Source organism: Ipomoea triloba, chromosome 7 (assembly GCF_003576645.1).
Source record: "Ipomoea triloba cultivar NCNSP0323 chromosome 7, ASM357664v1".
NCBI classification, from domain to species: domain Eukaryota; kingdom Viridiplantae; phylum Streptophyta; class Magnoliopsida; order Solanales; family Convolvulaceae; genus Ipomoea; species Ipomoea triloba.
The window spans coordinates 22946699-22967225 of record NC_044922.1 but is presented as its reverse complement, the minus strand read 5'-3'; the positions used below and the strand labels follow the sequence as shown (position 1 = coordinate 22967225).

The following is a 20527-nucleotide window of genomic DNA, read 5'->3' as shown; positions in this document are numbered from 1 at the left end:
CGCGGTCCACAGTAAAATTTGCACTATACAAAAATTATTTAAATGTCTAAAGACTTGGTTCATTATTCTTCTTTGATATATTTGTGGTGCATTTTTTAATCCAAAGGATTATACTTTCCATTCATATTGTCTTTGAAGGGCACATGTTAAAGGTTGAGCTTCCTGAGTAAGTTTGCCAAAATCCATTTTTTACAATCAAATTTACTAAACCATTTTTTACTAGCTATTTTGTTTATTAAATTTCTTTTATACGGTAAGAAGTATCCATCAAATATTATTTTCTTGTTTAATTCTCTATAATCAATTACCATTCTAGCTTTTCCTCTTTTTTTGTTCACTATGTTTTCTTACTAAAAAGGCAGGGCTACTATGTGGACTACTACTTTCTTTTATTATTCCTAAATCTAATAATTCTTTTATTTGTATTTCAATAATTATTATAGGTTTACTTCTTATAATATCATTTGGATTTATTAATTTTATATCAGAATATATTTTTTCTTTATCCCATAAGGTAATGGGATTTTCTCCAAATTTTTTTTTTAATAATTCTAAATATTTTTGTTTTAGTTGTTCTAAATTATTATTTTTGTCTATTTTGATATTATATATTTTTAAAAAATGTATAGGTAGAATTGTTTTTAATATAATATATTTATTACAGGGTGTTAATAAACTTAAGGTTTCATTATTTATTACTTGTGTTTTGAAAACGTCTAAAATATTATTTCCTAAAGAATGTTTCATATTATTTTCTTGGTATATTATTATTGGTATTTTAATCATCAATTTGTCTAATATAAGTTTTACATCTTCAGCTATTACATGCGTTCGCCAATTGGACATTTGTCAACTTGATGTTAAAAATGTGTTCCGGCCTTCATGGTTACATAACTGAGGATATTTATATGGAGCAACCACCAAAGTATGCATAATCCAAAATTTCCATCTTATGTATGTAAACTTCAAAAAAGCTCTCTATGGCCTTAAATAGGCACCAAGGTCTTGGTTTGATCGTTTTAGTGCTTTTTTGCTCAAAACTGGTTTCTTTTGCAGTCATGCTGATCCATCCTTATTTATTATGCACTCTTCATATAGCACATTCGTCTTACTCCTCTATGTTGACGATATGTTGTTGACAGGATCTAATTCGATATTACTTGATGATTTTATCACAACGTAACTTTATATTTTGAATTTGCCATGAAAGATCTTGGACTTGAACATCATTTTCTTGGTATAGAAGTTCAATGATCTACTAATACTCTACACCTTTCTCAGACTTATTATGCACGCACTATTCTTGACAAAGCCCAAATGTTAGATTGCAAACCAATCACCTATGGAGTCCAAAACCAAGGGCGTTCATGATAACACTTCTTTCTCTGATCCTACTTTTTATCGTAGCATCGTCGGTGCATTACAATATTTAACACTTACAAGGCCAGACCTTTTTTTCAGTGTTAACTATGTATCTCAATACATGCAATCACCAACTGTTGCTAGCATAAAAATGGTTCGCCGTATCTTACCCTATGTTAAAGGCACTATTACTTTGGGTGCATCTAACTGGAAACACTACACTTGATATTTTTGCATTTTCTGATGTAGATTGAGCAGGTTGTCCTAGTACTAGACGCTCTACCATGGATTTTTGCACATATTTGGGACATAACATTATTTCTTGGTGTGCAAAGAAACAACCAACCATCTCGCGTTTAAGTACTGAGGCTGAATATCGTGCAATGCCTAACACAGCAGTTGAGTTAACGTGGATCACTTTTCTCTTACGTGATCTTCACATTCCTCAAACTCGCCTGCATATACTCTTCTGTGATAATATGAGTACATTACACATGACTGTTAATCTTGTTTTTCATGCCCGTAGCAAATACATTGAACTTGACTACCATTTTATTCATGAGAGAGTCACAATGGGACTCCTTATTACTCGTCATGTCTCCTTTGCCTTCCATCTTGCGGAAATTTTTACCAAGTCCTTATGTAAGGCCACTCTTCTTTGCATTCGCAGCAAACTATGTCTCCAACCTTGACACAGTTTGAGAGAGGATAATAACAATCAATCACTTGAGTGGAGAGATACAAATGATAATAATAACAAGGAAACTCACCATTCTAAGAAATGATAGCAAAGAATTTGGGATTGCATTCAGCTACATACCACTATATTCAAGGAAGTGATAGCACATAATCTAGGATTGCAGTGATAGCACAAAATCTGGGATTGATATATTTTTCCTTTATTATATTATTTTATTTTGTAAAAGTTCCTATATATATGATAAGTTAACGAACTTTCTTCTCACGTTGAAAAGAGACAATTATATTCACAAAGTTTCAGTTTTTCTTCAATTGAGACATGCCAACTTGTGATTTACTCCCTCTATTTCTTTTAAGCTGCTGCCATATCTATATAAATAAAATAAAAACGTTATTAGAAGATGATATAAAAGCTACACAGGACACTGCAAGTTTGTTAAAAGATCATAATAACAGCATGTTGTGTAATGCAACAACTTAGAATATTTTGTGTAAGCTACATACACACTTCAATTGAGTGATGGCTTGGATGTCATTTGAGAAAGAAGAATATTCTATAAAACCCTATCAAGATTTAAAATTTTAATAAACAGATGATGAAAAAAGGGCAAACTTGCAATTATCCACACTTCAATAAATTATTTCAAATGCTACAGTAGTAAACTTGTTCTTATCTGTGTTAGCTCCTAAGGTAATGGAAATATAAAATGGCTACTTGAAGTGAGATTATTGAGTGGATTCTTGCATCATAATCATAGTTTGATGATTTCCTACAGTAATTCTATTGTATGATTAATACTGCTAATCAACAATGGCATAAAATATATTTATGTAATGATAAAGAGGATTAAGCCATAAATAAGTCGCCTCCATATAGAAACTTACTTCAAGCAAAGCACGAATGACTAGCTTCACAGTTGTATGTAATAGAAGATTGGATACGCTATCTAGTTGTGCCTCCTGAGAAATAGAACACACATCGCTCTCACTTCTTCCTCCACATCTCGATCATCTACTGCATTATTCAGATAGATCACCCAGTTCCCCATCCTCGAATTTCCAATTTGTTCAAAGAGTAAATTGAATCAGGTAACTTCTTTACTTTGCTAAAATTTAAATCAATCTCTCTTAAGTGATGCAAATTTCCAATCCCTTCAGGTAGTCTAGAAAGACACTTACATCCATAAAGGTCTAGAATTTCCAAGTTATCCAAAGAGCAAATTGAATCAGGTAACTCCTCTACTTTGCTCCAAGTTAAATAAATCTTGCGCAGGTGATGCAAATTTCCAATCCTTTCAGGTAGTCTAGAAAGAGAATGGCATTCCCTAAGATATAGAGTTTGCAAGTTATCCAAAGAGCAAATTGAATCAGGTAACTCCTCTACTTTGCTCCAACTTAAATCAATCTTGCCTAGGAGACGCAAATTTCCAATCCCTTCAGGTAGTCTAGAAAGATACCCACATCTGTTAAGATCTAGAGTTTGCAAGTTATCCAAAGAGCAAATTGAATCAGGTAATTCCTCTACTTTGCTCCAAGTTAAATAAATCTTGCGTAGGTGATGTAAATTTCCAATCCCTTCAGGTAGTCTAGAAAGAGAATGACATTCCCTAAGATATAGAGTTTGCAAGCTCTCCAAAGAGCAAATTGAATCAGGTAACTCCTCTACTTTGTTCCAACTTAAATCAATCTTGCCTAGGAGACGCAAATTTCCAATCCCTTCAGGTAGTCTAGAAAGATACCAACATCTACTAAGATCTAGAGTTTGCAAGTTATACAAAGAGTAAATTGAATCAGGTAACTCTTCTATGTTGCTCCAACTTAAATTGATGTACCTTAGATGAATCAAATTTCCTATCTCGTTTGGGAGTTTCTGCAGCTTACAACCATGCAATCCCAATACTCTCACAGATTTTAGACCATTGAACATATTTGGAGTAAGTTGTTCTGGAAAAAGGTGTTCAGTAAAAAAGCTGCGAAGTTTTTCTGACCAATTTCTTTTAGTTTTTCAGAAGCCTCCTCCGTTCTCTTGGAAAATGCTATCCTGCTAAGCAACAACCAAGCATCTGAGTCAGATATGAGCTTCACCCGATGCAGATACACACTTCCCATCATTTTTGCAACTCTCTCACTCCTTGAGGTCACCAAGATTCTACTCCCAGGGATTCCAACCATGAGGAGGCAGTTCTTAAATGGCGCCCACTTTGCATCATCCTCTGTCCACACATCATCCAACACAAGTAGGAATCTGTATGGAAAAACAATATAATATAAACACTCGAATGATCAATTTATACATGAAAGACTAAAAATTTGGCAAAAACTTGTGTGAGACCGTCTCACGGAGAGACGGGTCGAGTCAAGATGCAAATGTAATACTTATACACACAAATGTCATACTTATATACTTAAATGTAATACTAATCAGGAATACAGTTTTTGTTGGGTAAATGTAATACTTTTAGAGGAATATACAATACTTTTACATTTCGATTTAAAAGTACTACATTTTTCTTCCAAAGTATTATATTTTCCCTTATAAGTAAGGAGCACTTGCCAACATCACTTATTATGTAAAAGTATTGTATTTTCTCTTAAAAGTATTACATTTACCCTTATAAGTAACAAAAATTGTATTCATGATTAGTATTATATTTGAACATATAAGTATGACATCTGTACATATAAGTATGACATTTGCATAGGGGTGAGTGGTTCGCGAGCCGCTCGCGAGCTGCTCGGTCAAAGCTCGGTCAAATTCGAGCTCGAGCTTTAATGTCTTAGGCTCGTGGCTCGTCGAGCCGCTCGCGAGCCATATATATATAATATTATATATATAATATAATATAATATATACATATAATATTATAATTTATTTTTAATTGAAACATGAATTTAAAATCAAAGAAGTTAAATTTGAGCTGAAAATCGAACTCGAGCAGCTCAAAAATAGGCGAGCTTGTGCTCGAGCCGGGCCTTCCTTAACGAGCTCGAACTCGAACCACCCTAGCAGGCTTGAGCTCTGCTCGGCTTGTTTACCCCCTATATTTACATTTGCATGTTGTTTCAACTCGATCCGACACGTCTCACAAATAATGATCCGTGAGACGGTCTCACACAAGTGTCACCCAACAACCTTACTCCAAAAATATCTCCAATAACTAGGACTCAACAAACAATATAGAAACAACAATAAAATAATAATATAGAATTATTCAATTCTAACAGGTAGAACCTAACCTTTTCTGAGATAAAGTGTTTTGGATTTTTTTCAGTAACACTTCCAGCTCAGACAGATTTGGGGAGCTTCCAGTGGTTGACTCTGTTGGAAAAAATGACAATAAATGGCATTTTAAGTGGTCACTTTGTGGTATAAATATATGTAGGGTCCATATCCGATTTGGATATATTATACACTCAAAATGGATAATGGGTGAATGAGAAATTTGTTATCAAAGTAGACCCATTGAGATGGAAAAATTGTGGGAAAAGCTTTAAGGAAAAGCATTTGTCCCACATTGGTTTGGGAAGGGGATTTCACCCACTATATATACAAGAGGCTTTTTTAAGCTAATTGACTTGTATGGCATAGAGGCTCTCTTTCGCGCGTAGGGGGGTGCAAATCAAATCCCAAAATGAGTTCGAAAGGCTTGAACTCAAGTTATGCCGAATTTCCGAACATTTTTCCATCTCAAGTACCACGCAAACCTTCGAGAGGTCGCAGCGCCGCGGCAAGGATGAGTTCGAGACATCGCGAGATGTCTCGTTGCACGCCGCGGCAAGGATGAGTTCGAGACATCGCGAGATGTCTCGTTGCACGCCTTGGCCGTACGAGACATCGCTGATGCAATGTCTCGCGGCACGCCGCGGTAGCGTTCGAGACATCGCTGATGTCTCGAAGCGGGCGAGTTACGCCCGAGAGACGCGATCTCTCGAAGGAAGCCGGTCACGCGGTATGGTGTCTTGCGGACCTCTCGAAGGCTGATGCTTCGAACCTCTCTCACGAGCGATGTCTCGTGGCTTCCAGGGTAACTCGTAGTGATCTCCAGTAGCGACGTATCACTTCCACTGTGACCGTTGATAAGAATGACCTTTGGCATTAAGGAATTAATTAATGTGATTAATCCTGCCATTATTTCTTATTAAAGGACTGTTAGTGGGAAGTTAATTTCGTGCTTAGTGGAAGGAGGTTACATGTGAGGAATGAATGTCATTATCAATGTTGTTTTATCACATCCTCTACTATATATTTCCAGGTTGAGCAGGAGATTTATACAACGAAAGACGAAAGTCAGTTTTTCCTCCTCGAAACTTTGCTCCTCCTTCGTTCTAGCCACCTGTGTTCATCCCACGTTCTCGTTCGCCGGGTCCCGAGTTTGTGTGCTCAAACGCAAGGACCGTAGTACGTTTTACCCTGGGAAACCTAGGCCGCAACGTTCCAGCACCCCGGGAAGCAGTAAATAAGGTTTTAAGGACAGAGGCAACTCGACTCGTACTTACAACTACCCCAAAAGTCCGTTATACACCGACCCTTGTATTCCAGGTTTATCGAACCTTATTGTAGGTTTAAATTCCTGGAACTTCGTGGAATTTCTTGTAATTCTTTATTTTAGTGGATTTTTCTATTTCGTCCATTTTCTTGGGTATTTCGAGAATTGTTTCCCAACAGACTCAACAATGGCTTTTGCAATCTTGATCTGGTCAAAAGGCTGTGAAACACAAACCCACACCCTTTTATCAAAATGACTCTTTATCCGTTCATCCCCATACACTAATTGAGCAAGTGTAGTTTTTCCCCACTATGGAAATAACAAGGGGACCATTATTTCTTACTCCATACTCATCATCTTTCACCAACACTCTTATCACATCACTGGCATCAATATCCCGACCTTGAATCTCTGATGCATCCACAAACGAAGTAGTGGAGTTGTGATGCGCCACTCGTCGAGAACATCTTCCACGTCGTAGCAGAAGGCTTGGATGTCTTGGAGCCAGAGCTTGAGGTGCTTTTCCTTGAAGCTTTTCCTCTCTGCATCATCCAATACCTGCCTGATTTTGTTGAGCTTTGATGAGAGATTTTGTATCTCCTTCTCCACACCCAAGGCTGCGCTTAGTTCCTGCTGGAATTTGTCCTTCATGAAGTTGTACAGGTCTTCCACAACCTTGCTAACGATGGTGTCGGCCATGGCAATGGTTGACTCAGTACCTGAGAGTCTGAGAGAGAGATGAGTTATTTTTTTGGCGATGAGCTGGGATCTAGGAAACTGGATATCAGGGGAAAATTAAAGTGGAAAACTGCTCTAACAAGTCCTTAGTTTCCAGACTTTCAAAAACAAAACTAATGGCATGTTTGGTTGGTTGTAGTTTAATTCATTGAATTGTAATTCAGTGAATTCCTAAACTACAATGTTTGGTTGGAGAGAGTTGCAAATGTTTAATTGCAATTCATGGGGTATCCTCCAAGCCTCCATGAATTGCAATCGGTGGAGTGGAGGGACAATTTGTTGGTGTAAAGGCAATTTTGTCCCTCCTCCCATACCCTTTATCTTTTTTTTTTTTTTAATTTGAAAGAATTATTATTATTATTATTATTATTTTGATAGAATTATTATTATTATTATTGGAATGAATTATTATTATTATATTTATTATTATTATTAAAAGAATTATTATTATTAGTATTATTATTACATCTACCACAATATAAAGGCATTTTAGTCATTTTGTTGCTTTTTACCTATCAATTCTCTATACTTCTATTTTTGCATACCAAACACTGTAATTTCAATTCCTACTTTATTCATTAAATTGCAATTCCACCGAATTACAATTCTTTTCCTCCCTAATTCCCTCCTCCCAATCAAATGCCCTGTAACTCTGTAAGAGTACAATAATTGTTGCTTTTGTCATTGTTGTACAATAAATCTTTGCCATTATTGTTCTTACCACGGTCTCTCTCACACACAATATAGATCCAAAATATCTGCAAATTAAATCCATAGATTTCATTATGATACATACCCCCACCCAACCCCAACTCCGGTTTTTTTAAATCCATACATTTTAGTACTATGTATATATAGATACTTGCCACATTATATATATATATATATATATATATATATATATATAGGGCACGGTTTCAATGAAATCACTTGTTTAAGTAAGATCGTGAGATCAAATCTTATGCATTCATGTAATATTTTTTAATGGTATAGATTGATTGACACACACTCCGTTCGTACAGATTTAATCACTATTCGCACACACTTTAATTTGAAATCTTAATCAATCTAGACCATTAAAATAATTTGAGATCAAATCTTGTACATCAATTTAAAAAAATTTAATGGTCTAGATTGTTTGACACACCTACTCCGTTTGCACACATTTAATCACCGTTTGCACACATTTAATCACCGTTAGCAGACACTTAATCACCGTTCGCACACATTTAATCACCGTTTGCACACATTTAATCACCATTCGCACACTCTTAATCACCGTTCGCATACATTCCAACTTAGAATCTTAAATCAATCTAGACAATTAAATTATTACATGGATGCACAAGATCTAATCTTACGATTTTACCTAAACAAATAATCTCATATGATCCTAACTAACTAACTAACTAACTATATATATATATATATATATATATATATATATATATATATATATATATATATATATATATATATATAAATTTTAGATTTTCCTCAACCCGGGCAATTTTAGATTTGCTAGATGATGTGGACTATGAGATGACTTTTTAATTTTATTTTTTTTTTAACTTTCCAAGCCATGTGACTTGCGAGCTTTCTTAATTAGAAAGCCTGCTAAACAACAAAGGAGAATAATATATATACTCCCCATCCTACTCCCATACTTAATCTATTATACTATATATAAAATAAAATCCTTCTATTTCATTTTCCCGTCCAAACTTGTGTAGTCAATTAATTAAATATTTTATTGGTCAAAAAAATTCATAAAGCTTATTTGGTAAGAAAATGTAAAATGAAAATTAACTAATATCTATTAATTGGTAATATTGTTTCTATATTCACGTATCAGTACTATTAATATTAATAAAAGTAAAATCCTCCCCTTCAACTTACCGCACAAACTAATATTATTAATTAATTCATAAAAAAAATTAATATAGTTTAACTGGTAACAAAATTTAATTTACCAAACTCTGAGAGTAATTAAACTATTATAATTGTGAGAATAATGAAAACAAATTCTGGATAATAAATAAATAAATAATTCTTTGAAAATTCTGTGTAATTTTATAAGAAAAAGTAATTTATTAATTATTATTTACACCAATAATTATAATTCGAATACTTATCTATATTTCTATATCTATACTATTATTAGTAAAAATAAAATCATCATTTGCAAAATCTGGCCAAACAATAGTAAAGATAAAATAGAAAAGAAAAATTAATATTTCTAATTGATTGAAAATATAAAAAGATCATAATCTATACTATATATAAAAGTAAAATCCTCCTATTTCATTTTTCTGCCCAAACTTTTATAGTTAATTAATTAAATATTTTATTGGCCAAATAATTAATAAAACTTATTTGTTAAGAAAATATAAAAAAAATTCAAAGAATGTTTAATGAAAATTAACTAATATCTATTAATTGGTAATATTGTTTCTATATTAACGTATCAGTACTATTAATATTAAAAATGTAAAATCCCTTCAACTTACCGCACAAACTAATATTATTAATTAATTCATAAAAAATTAATAAAGTTTAACTGGTAACAAAATTTCATTTACCAAATTCTGAGAACAATTAAACCATTATAATTGTGTGAGTAATGGAAACAAATTCTACGTAAAAAATCAGAAAATTCTTTGAAAATTATGCGTAATTTTATAAGAAAAAATAACTTATTAATTATTATTTACACCAATAATAATAATTCGAATATGTATCTATACTATTATTAGTAAAAATAAAATCATCATTTTCCGGCCAAACAATAGTAAAGATAAAATGGAAAAGAAAAACTTATATTACTGATTGAAAATATAAAAAGATACTAATGGAAAAGAAAAACAGAAATTAGGCAAATTGAAAAAGGAAAATGATTTTACTAATTGATTGAAAATTATTTAAAAACTTTTAAAAAATTAATTACACTTTCCTTTTGAAAACTTTAAATTATTTAAACTTTAAAAAAATTAATTAAACATTGATTGTTAGATTGTTTATAATAATTAAAATTAATTCATTCAAATATGGAGGATGAAGAAAAAACTAAATGCGATATGATGAAAATGAATATACTTAAGGTATAAAAGTATAATTGCACATATATTAGTGTAATTGACTAATAATAATGGTCTAATAATTATTATGGTAATTAAGCTAAACATTGGTCGTTGAATTTATTTTTATATAATTATAATTAAATTATTTTTCATTTTCCCATATTTATTTTATTAATAATATAATTTACATATCGATCTTTTTAAGATAATTGTAGACAAACAAGTCATATATTATTCAATTAATTGAGTAATACTTTTGCACTAATCTTATAATCAAATAAATGTACAAGTTCAATATTAGAATTTTTTATAATTTCATATTTATTTTTATTATCTAAATATATAATAAAAAAAATTTATCCGTGCACCGCACGTATAATTGGATAATTATTTGGTCTAATTCAAGCAAAGAAAATATCAGAAAACATAATCGGTCAAACCAATTTCATCAACTGCGCTATATAATATTCGACGTTATATTTTATATAATTGTATATCGATTCAAATATTCTTAAAATATTATAAACAAATCCATTCCGTGCAACGCACATACGAAAATACTAGTGTCAAATAAAACTATAGTTGAAATAAAATGAAGTTTTAGTTGTGCTGAAATTAAACGACAATGTATCTCAAATAAAACTAAATATATTATATAAAAAAAAATTAATTACACAAAACGGGTGTCGTTTCTTTTCATTAAGAGAAACGGCATCGTTTTGGACCATAGTCCGCAATAAAATTTGTCTTGCCCTGGGATCTTTGGCTTCCTAATTTACTTGATTACTATCTTCAAAAAAAAAAAATTACTTGATTACTTCCTCTATTCATAAATTAGAATCATCTAATTAAATTTGAATTTTATTTTAATTTTATTCAGCCCAATTGATTAAAATTAATATCTAATTTATTTCTATTAATTTAACATCGTACTTAATTACTACAAAATTACAAGTACAACTCTCAAAATGAGCAACCTACCGGTATCTTGTCTATGAAATAGCTATATTGGTTTATCTCATTGTGGTCATTTACTGTATAAAGTCACAAGACATGATTTACCCAATAAACACTCTCAAGAAGTGACTGCGGGCTTCTCTCGTCACTAAAAATTTTAAATTTTACAAAGTTTTATCAATCTTAACCTAAAATATTGTTTAAAAAAATAAAAATATCATCCATACCTATTTAGATTATTAGCATTTACCAATTATTTATATATTATTTTAAAGTAATGAAAAGTAATCAGTTTAGCATAATAATTAAATATGATTTGATCATATTACTTATATTTATTTACAATTTGCTCGAAATAATGCAAAATTAATTTATATATTTAAATTGAAATATTTTGTAAGCAAATGAATATAATTTTTAAATATTCTATACCTGCTTAAAGTCATCCCAAATCATCTCCATGTCAATTCCTTCAAACGTCTTTCTACCAAATCTTTGCAAAATATGTAACAGTTACATTATAAATCTGATAAAATAAGGACATGTCAATGACCAATGGATAGGAATAATACATCCATTTTACCGTAAGGTTGTTGTGGTGTAGTGGTTATTACGTCAGTCTTACACACTGAAGGTCCCCAGTTCGATCCTGGGCAGCAACATTTTGTAATTCTATTTGACTCACTCTGAAACCGTTGGGATTTGGACGTTGCAAAATATGTAACATTTACATTATAAATTTAATAAAGGGAAAATTGCATCTTTGGTCCCTGAGCTTTAAGCAAGTTCCGACTCAGTCCCTGAGTTATGGCCGTATCCGAGTTTAGTCCCTCAGTTATGAACGAAGTGACGCATTTGGTCCCTGGCCGTTAAAACTAACAGAAAAATTAAAAAATAGTTAAAATTTGAAGGGTAAAATAGGAAATTCACATTTTATTATCCTTCTTATATCAAAATCACTTTTATAACATTATTTTTCACTTCTTAGCCTCTTATTTTCAATATTTTTCAATTCTGAAAGCATTTCAATAATTTTAGTATGACTTGTTAGGAGCCTGACTCTCGTATAACAAACTTAAAACCTAGTACAAACAAAGAAACACTTGATCATTGTGTTTAGGCATCTGAAAACACTATCCTAATAATTTTCGATTTTCTTTACTAAGCAACAAAGGTAATCAAACTAGAACTTTTGAGATACAAAATTCTGTTTTCTTAAAACCAGAGTAATGAAAGAGGAACCTAAGAATCAATTATGAAAATTTTAAAAACTTTTGTAACTTCAAAAAACGATAATTGACTAAACTATTGCATACAAAATATTTTTTACATAATAAAAATCTCAAGTTATTCTTTTGGTGAAATTCTCATAAAAGCAACCTGAGAAATTTGAAATTATTTTGTATCTCAGAAGTTCTAGTTTGATACCTTTGTTGCTTAGTAAAGGAAACCAAAAATTATTAGGATACTGTTTTCAGATGCTTAAAAACAATGATCAAGTGTTTCTTTGTTTGTACTAGGTCTTAAGTTTGTTATACGATAGCCAGACTCCTAACAAGTCATACTAAAGTTATTGAAATGCTTTTAGAATTGAAAAATATTGAAAATAAGAGGCTAAGAAGTGAAAAATAATGTTATAAAAGTGATTTTGATATAAGAAGAAGAATAAAATGTGAATTACATATTTTACCCCTCAAATTTTAATTATTTTTTAATATTTCCGTTAGTTTTAACGGTCAGGGACCAAATGCGCCACTTTGTTCATAACTGAGGGACTAAACTCGGATACAGCCATAACTCAGGGACTGAGTCGGAACTTGGTTAAAGCTCAGGGACCAAAGATGCAATTTTCCCTTTAATAAAATAAGGACATGTTAATGCCTTATGGTAAGTAAATACAGCCATTCAATTGTTAAGTTGTTGTGGTGTAGTGGTTATCACATCAGTCTTACACACTGAAGGTCCCTAGTTCGATCTTGGGCAACACTATGTCAATAATCTATTTGATTGAATCTACTTTACGTTGTAATTCTATTTGTTGTTTGGACTACCTTTTTGGCCTCACACTTGTGGGAGACCGATAGGTGTCCTTACTTATAAGGAAAAATATAAGTAATGTTGACAAGTAAAAATATAATTCTTTTGAGGAAAAAAACGTAACATTTTTAAATCGAAATGTAAATGTATTGTATTTTTTCTTAAAAGTATTACATTTACCCTTATAAGTAACAAAAATTTTATTTCTGATTAGTATTACATTTGAGCATATAAGTATGACATTTGTGCATATAAGTATTACATTTGCACCGTGACCGACCCGATCCGACCCGTCTCACGGTGAGACGGTCTCACACAAGTTTTTGCCTTTGGCCGATGGTTTTTAGGTTTTCTTCGATTTGATTGTGATTTAATTAAGAGTTAAAATACTAATCTATATCTATACTACTAATAAAAAAATCATACTTGATAGGGATAAAATCCCGGTCTCCCGGTCTGTATGTTCAACTAGGGGTTGATCACCTTCCGAAACTTCTGCCCGATTTGACCAGGCCAGGCAACCTTGCGCTCCGGTCCACAGTCAAGGCCTTGCAGAGGTTCGAACTAGAGACCCTGCGCCCGCATAAGTATTCGCGGGCGCGCTGGGTCGACAGGGTGACCGGTGCATGTCCGCCACGCGTCCTACATGCCGTCAGACCGGAGGTATTGTCGGGGGCACTATAAAAGGTACATTTAATGCGGGGGAGTGGACTTTTGGCTATTTCTTCTAGAACAGTAGCTAAAGAGACCGGGAACCTCTGACCCACTGTCACGTAGCTCGGTCTCACTTAGAGTATTCTACCCTGTACTCTACCAAATATTAATACGAGTATTCTGGTCCGTATTTTGCTATATCAATACTTTTACAACTTTCAGCAAAACTAACTTTCAAGCTATTACTATATAAAATCTAATAATTATTATGGTAAATAATTACGTGCGCATGCTACATTGCTACTTCTGGTGCGAAATTGCAGTTAACCATGATCAATGACTTTATTAAAAGAAATTCTACGAATGTACACTTGAAAGTTCAAAATCATGCACTTGATGGCAAAACTTTTTCACTCAAAGGCAAATAGATGTGCAATTGACGCAATTTATGGTATAAAAAGGGAGGTTATTCAACTTAAGTGTTATTAAAGCAATTACTTATACAAATTGTTTGTAAATCTCACAAATTTCATTAGAAATTTAGTTATATGTTATTGAAAAGAATGCACAAGATATTACAAATACTGCACAAATTGTGCACTTGAAGGCAAAAAAAATACACTTGAAGGCATAAAAATGTGCACTTGAAGGCTAAAAACATGCACATAATAGTTTGTAATATCATTTCATTTATCCACTTTTTAATAAATATTTGTATGTTCTACTAATGACAGATTCTAATTTTAATAAATAATTTGAACTTTACCCATTACACTTTTCTTTTTGATTTTTCGCCCTAATATATTATGTAATATTCAATTTTAATATGAAATTATATTAGAAATCTCATTTCCTATAACTAATAACTAATAATATGTTCTCTATATATAATTTTTAAACTATATTATTCACACGAGATATAACATGCATTTCACAAGTTATTTCCCGTGCATCGCACGGGTATCATACTAGTATTAGAAGATAGAGGAATTCCATTTAAGAATTATGTTTCATTGGGATTAAAGTAAGATATATTAATCTTCATATCCAATAAAGGTGTCTGGTTGAACTATGATAGTATATCTTAACAAATATACACCCCTCTATTACAACTTCATACTCATGGGAAAAAGTATCAAATAAATTCAAATTATGTGCCTTGTAACATGTTGAGCAAGTACTTGCACTCCCTCCATTCAAACATTAACATCGCTAAAATAAAAGCTTATTGTGTGAGATATGTTGCCACTACATACTTCTTTAATATCCCATTATTTTAGTAAAAACTCACGGCAGTAGTTTAATAGTGATTCTCATGTTTTCAATTTTTCGTGCCAAATCTTATCTTATCAAATATCCATATTATACCTCATAATTCATGCAAATAAATTTTGTACATGGTAGGTACAAATTTGACTAAGTAACAACATGAGCAAGTAATAAGTAAGAATTCATAAAAACATATCGTTCATTGATGATAAAGAGCTTATGTTACTTGTTCAATGTCTTTTGATGCAATCTTTGCAAAGTCCACACGGCCTAACTTCCCAATGGCGAGCTTAAGAACAAGGGAGTTGGGATTGTGTCTGGTGGGGTTTGGCATCTCTCATATTTCACAGAAGAAAAGTCGTTTTGCAAATTGTCGCCAGTGAAAATTTATTTCATTATCAGTAAAATATTCAACAACAAAAACCTTCGTCCACCAATGATATATAGCACTTATGCCAATAACGTGTGTTGTAAAATCAGGTGTATCCTTGCATGAATCGATATAGCAATATAACTTACGAGTTTATAAAAAAAAAAAAAAGTATTATCATAATATAATTCCTTTAATAAGGTAAACATATATTTATTTAGAATAGAGCTTGCATTTTTTGTAGAGTTTTTTTCACTTTTAGTCCTATGACTTTAGTGATTCCGTCAATTTAGGTACACAACTTTCATTCCGGACACAAGTAGTGCTTGACTTTGATTTTTTATTTCACTTTTAGTCATTGACTTTGACTTTTTTCTACTTTTAGTCCTTTCGACCATCTGAGCGACAACTTTTAATCGGAATCAACAAATTGTTGTGCCATTAAGGGTAAATAACTTTTAATGTATCTAGGGTTTTATCAAAAGACACGTTTACCCTTAATAGCACAACAAATTGTTGATTCCGATTAAAAGTTGTCGCTTAAAAGGCAAAGTAGAAGAAGCAAATAACGTTTCTTTTTCCTATTTTTTCTCTGATTTTATTTATAAATATATTTAGAACTTTATCAAAAGACACTTTTACACTTAATGTCACAATAGTTTGTTAATTCCGATTAAAAGTTGTTGCTCATATGGCCGAAAGAAATAAAAGTGGAAAAAAATCAAAGTCAAGGACTAAAAGTGAAAAAAAAAAAATCAAAGCTAAGTCAAGCACTACTTATGTCAAGAATGAAAGTTGTATACCTAAATTGACAGAGACATTAAAGTCATAGGACCAAAAGTGAAAAAATATCTTTTTGTGCTTTTATTTTTCTAGCATAATAACTGAATTGCATTTTCATATTTAGTTGGGTAAAACCATATTTCCTAGGAGTATTAATTTTTTTATTTTTTATATAGTCTAAAACAAAGCGGAGAATTAAGAAAAAAGAAAAAAATTGAAAGGCAATACTCCTTCCACACATTCCAAACATCAACTACAACCCTACGTTCCTATAAATACTACTACTATCATTCGGTATCTATCACTCGCATCTCTTCTTCCTCTCGATTGCAGCCCTACACCACCTTGGCTCCTTTTCTTCTGTCTGGAAAATCATTTTACTTATAATTTGAACAATTAATACATATGGGAATTGATTGGTTGGGAGTTTCTTGAAAGGTTGAATCTTTTTTGTTATTTGGGATCTGATCTGGTCGGAAATCTCAAGTGGGGGGCGTAGGATTTGTTCCACACATTGAATCACTGTCAATGGGCACTTTGGTTGATGAGCATTTCAATGTGGAAGTAGAGAATGGAGTGAAGTTTGGTGGGTGTGTTGAGGAGAGAGGCGAGAGTTGTGCCATTGAGGATTCTGTGAGAGTCCTTGTGCAGTGTTTGGGTGAAGATATCAACAGAGAAGGCCTTCGCAAAACTCCTTTCCGGGTGGCCAAGGCTCTCCGAGAAGGGACCACAGGTGACTCACTTCTTCCATCCCTTAATTGGATCTCTCTTTGAATTTCTGCTATTTGTTGGCCTAGTTTAGTTTTCAACTTTTGTTAGAGCCTTTTGCTAGCATTGTTTTATATTTTCACAAATTGTTTTTGATGCACTCTTCTAATTCAATGCTGGGACTGTTAGTGTCTAGGATCAGATTTGTTTAAAGAACTCAACTTGATCATAAAACTGCTAGATATTCTTTGATGATAGAGTTGGAGCTGACCATATTCTTGAATGTTAGTGAAATATCTTCTACAAAGCTGCTTTGCCTGTTCTTAAGTAGGGGTGTTTTTGTGCAATTACTCAAAATTGAAAAGTGGACCATAATATGATTTTATTTTGATCCATCTAGCGCAATATTGCGGTGTTTGGTAAATAGTTGTTAGCTTATAATTATTGACTAGTTGATAGCATTAGCTAAGATGTTTGCTAAATTAGCTGTTAGTTGATAGCTTATAGTTTATTACATGCAAAATGACTTTTTCAAAAAATTGATCGAAAAAGTTTCTTTGAGCAGCTTTTTGAATTTTAGCGTTTTGGAGCAATAAGTTGTTACAAAAAGCTAATTAATCAAACACTTATATTGACTGTTTAATCAAATCTAACAGCTAATAGTGGTCAAATAAATCAAAATTAACTGATAAGCTAACTATGTTACCAAACATGGCCAATTTAAGTCACTGACTTCCATTTTGCTTATTAGTACCATTTATCCCATTTTACCTATCATGTTTACTATTCATTGGTCAGACCAAGTCCATCTTCTTTGTTTATTTTCTTTAAGATTTTTAATTATTTTTAAATTTGATTTGTTGTGTTTAATAGTACTTTTAATGTAGTTTCTAAATATATAAATTTTATATACTAATACTAAACTTAAGATTATGAAAACTTTGAATTAAAAATAATTTCAGTCAAGCATTGTTAACTGAATCAGATATATAAAATGGGACGGAGGGAGTACTACAATTTTTCATGATTGCTATGTAAGGCCCTATAACATTCAAAAACTCTCTATTTCTTTGTTAGTGCTTGTTAAGAAGAGAATCAGCACTCCTAAAATTAATAAGATAAAAGGTCTATAGGAGGTGGATTAGTCAACTATGCTGCATCATTTTGCAGACTTTTGGAAGAAACTTGGAGTCTTTGACACTTCTCTCTCACTTCTTTATCAAAAAGTAGCAATATTTGGTTCTCTGTCCAATAAATATAGTAAGTAGCAACTTTACAGTTGTGTGGAAATGATCATCTATTGACAGAGTCACAGAGATGTTGACCTGATTTTCTTGCCAATTGCCATGCATCAATGACTTACTAATTTGCATATTCTTGTTCTAGGATACAAACAAAAGGTAAATGATATCATTCATGGAGCCTTATTTCCCGAAGCTGGGTTGGAAAGCGGGATTGGTCAGGCTGGTGGTGCAGGCGGGATTGTTATTGTTCGTGATCTTGATCTCTTCTCGTACTGTGAATCTTGCTTGCTTCCTTTCCAAGTCAAGTGTCATGTAGGCTACGTTCCGGCTGGGCAGCGGGTTGTAGGGCTAAGCAAGCTGTCTCGGGTGGCTGATATTTTTGCGAAAAGACTTCAGGATCCCCAGCGCCTTGCTGATGAAGTATGTGCTGCTTTACAGCATGGAATCAAGCCAACAGGTGTCGCACTTGTTCTGCAGTGTTCGCATCTACGTTTTCCAAACGTCGAGTCGGCCTTTATTGACACCAATCGCCAAGGATGGGTTAAGAGTTTAGTTGCCTCAGGCTCGGGAGTTTTCGAGGATGAGAAAGCTGATATTTGGTCGGACTTTATGAGTCTACTGAAATTCAGAGGTATTGATGTGGGAAGTGTCCGTGCAAGACACACCGACCAATCTTGGTGCCCATCTCAGTTTTCCTGCAAGATGAACGGACCAAATTCGACTATTATGACAAATGCAGTGGTTTCAATTCTTCGGTCTCTAGGCGAAGACCCGTTCAGAAAAGAGCTCGTTGGAACCCCATCTCGTTTCTTGAAGTGGTTCATGAAGTTTAAAAATTCCAATTTGGAGATGAAACTGAATGGATTTGTTAGAACTAGGATAGACCCTTTGAGTTCTAATGGGGAGGTTAGCCCTGAAGAACTCTGCTCTGAAGTGAACTTGCCATTCTGGTCCCAATGTGAGCACCATTTACTTCCTTTTCACGGGGTTGTGCATATAGGGTATTACTGCCCGAAAGGGGGCAATCCAATTGGGAAATCCCTATTGCAATCTATAGTACACTTTTACGGTTTCAAGCTTCAGGTACAGGAAAGGCTCACGAGGCAGATAGCCGAGACTGTTGCATCTGTCCTGGGCGAGGATGTTATGGTAGTCGTCGAAGCCAACCACACGTGCATGATATCGAGAGGGATTGAAAAGTTTGGTAGTAATACCGCTACAATTGCTGTTTTGGGACGATTTTCCAGGGACCATGCTTTAAGGGCGAAATTATTGCAGAGCATTCCAAATTATTGTTGTGCAGGGAGATGATAATAATTGGATTATAGGAAGGAATACACAGGTTCAGTTTTGGCAGGAAGGTTAGACACAAGATATAAATATATAATAGCAAGGATGACCAGTTGAATAAATATTGGCTTTGTTATTTTCATACTAGAAAAGGATGTCATATGCTAAAATGGCTCAACGAATGAAGTTGTGTAATGTGTCAATTACCTTTCTGCATTTTATTATTCCTTTCTGGGAAAGTTTGGTAGTACGTTTCATGATTATCATGGATGGGTATATTCCATCATAACGTAGCCTCCCTCTGAATCTAGTGATGCAATATAGGTAATCCATGCACGAAAATTAAACTTTTAACATTGCTTTTTGTAATTAGAAAAAAGTTTGGATGTGTTTCTTAAAAGTACATACATTTTCAATGTCTAATTAAAAAACAAGTCAGGGGTTTGAATCCCATACAAAACATGAGGTCATGACCTAAAATCCAAAAAATTAATCAGATGTGATAAAAACTCCTTTTGCGTAAAAGCAAGGGTAGAAACTGAAAACTGATTGGGCAACTTGCGCTTTATCTTTCCCACTGGTTTTAATGTTTTTTTAACGAGGTTTTCTCCTCGCCCTGTGACCCTAGCCGGCAAAGGACCACAAGGAAGTAAACCAGCCTAGGTTACCCATAGCTGACCGGCTCAAACCCAGGGTTTTGAGGATCGAACCTCCAACCTCTCGACTATAGGTAGAACACTCTTACCACCTGGTTTTAATGTTGTCCTTGAAGAATGGAGTTCTTCCATTTTCCTGAAGTTATAAATGTTGTCTTATGAGAGAGAGAGAGAGAGAGAGAGAGAGAGAGAG

General features: G+C 33.1%; 2 protein-coding genes and 1 non-coding gene across 3 annotated transcripts; 2 read left to right on the top strand and 1 right to left on the bottom strand.

Moving 5' to 3' along the window:
- Window positions 1-3094: 3094 nt before the first annotated feature.
- LOC116024357 (disease resistance protein RGA2-like) lies at window positions 3095-7247 on the bottom strand. Its single transcript, XM_031265251.1, has 5 exons — window positions 6951-7247; window positions 6726-6857; window positions 5299-5378; window positions 3979-4306; window positions 3095-3931 (listed from the first exon to the last, which is right to left on the bottom strand). The coding sequence occupies exons 1-5, from the start codon at window positions 7245-7247 to the stop codon at window positions 3095-3097; spliced, it is 1674 nt and encodes a 557-aa protein (XP_031121111.1).
- A 4665-nt stretch (window positions 7248-11912) lies between these two features.
- Window positions 11913-11985, top strand: TRNAV-UAC. The gene has a single exon. It is a non-coding gene; the product is annotated as a tRNA-Val (tRNA).
- A 4768-nt stretch (window positions 11986-16753) lies between these two features.
- LOC116024498 (GTP cyclohydrolase 1) lies at window positions 16754-19928 on the top strand. Its single transcript, XM_031265400.1, has 2 exons — window positions 16754-17169; window positions 18531-19928. Exons 1-2 carry the CDS (start codon window positions 16965-16967, stop codon window positions 19697-19699), a joined length of 1374 nt encoding a protein of 457 aa, XP_031121260.1. The 5' UTR covers window positions 16754-16964; the 3' UTR covers window positions 19700-19928.
- The last annotated feature ends 599 nt before the right edge of the window (window positions 19929-20527 follow it).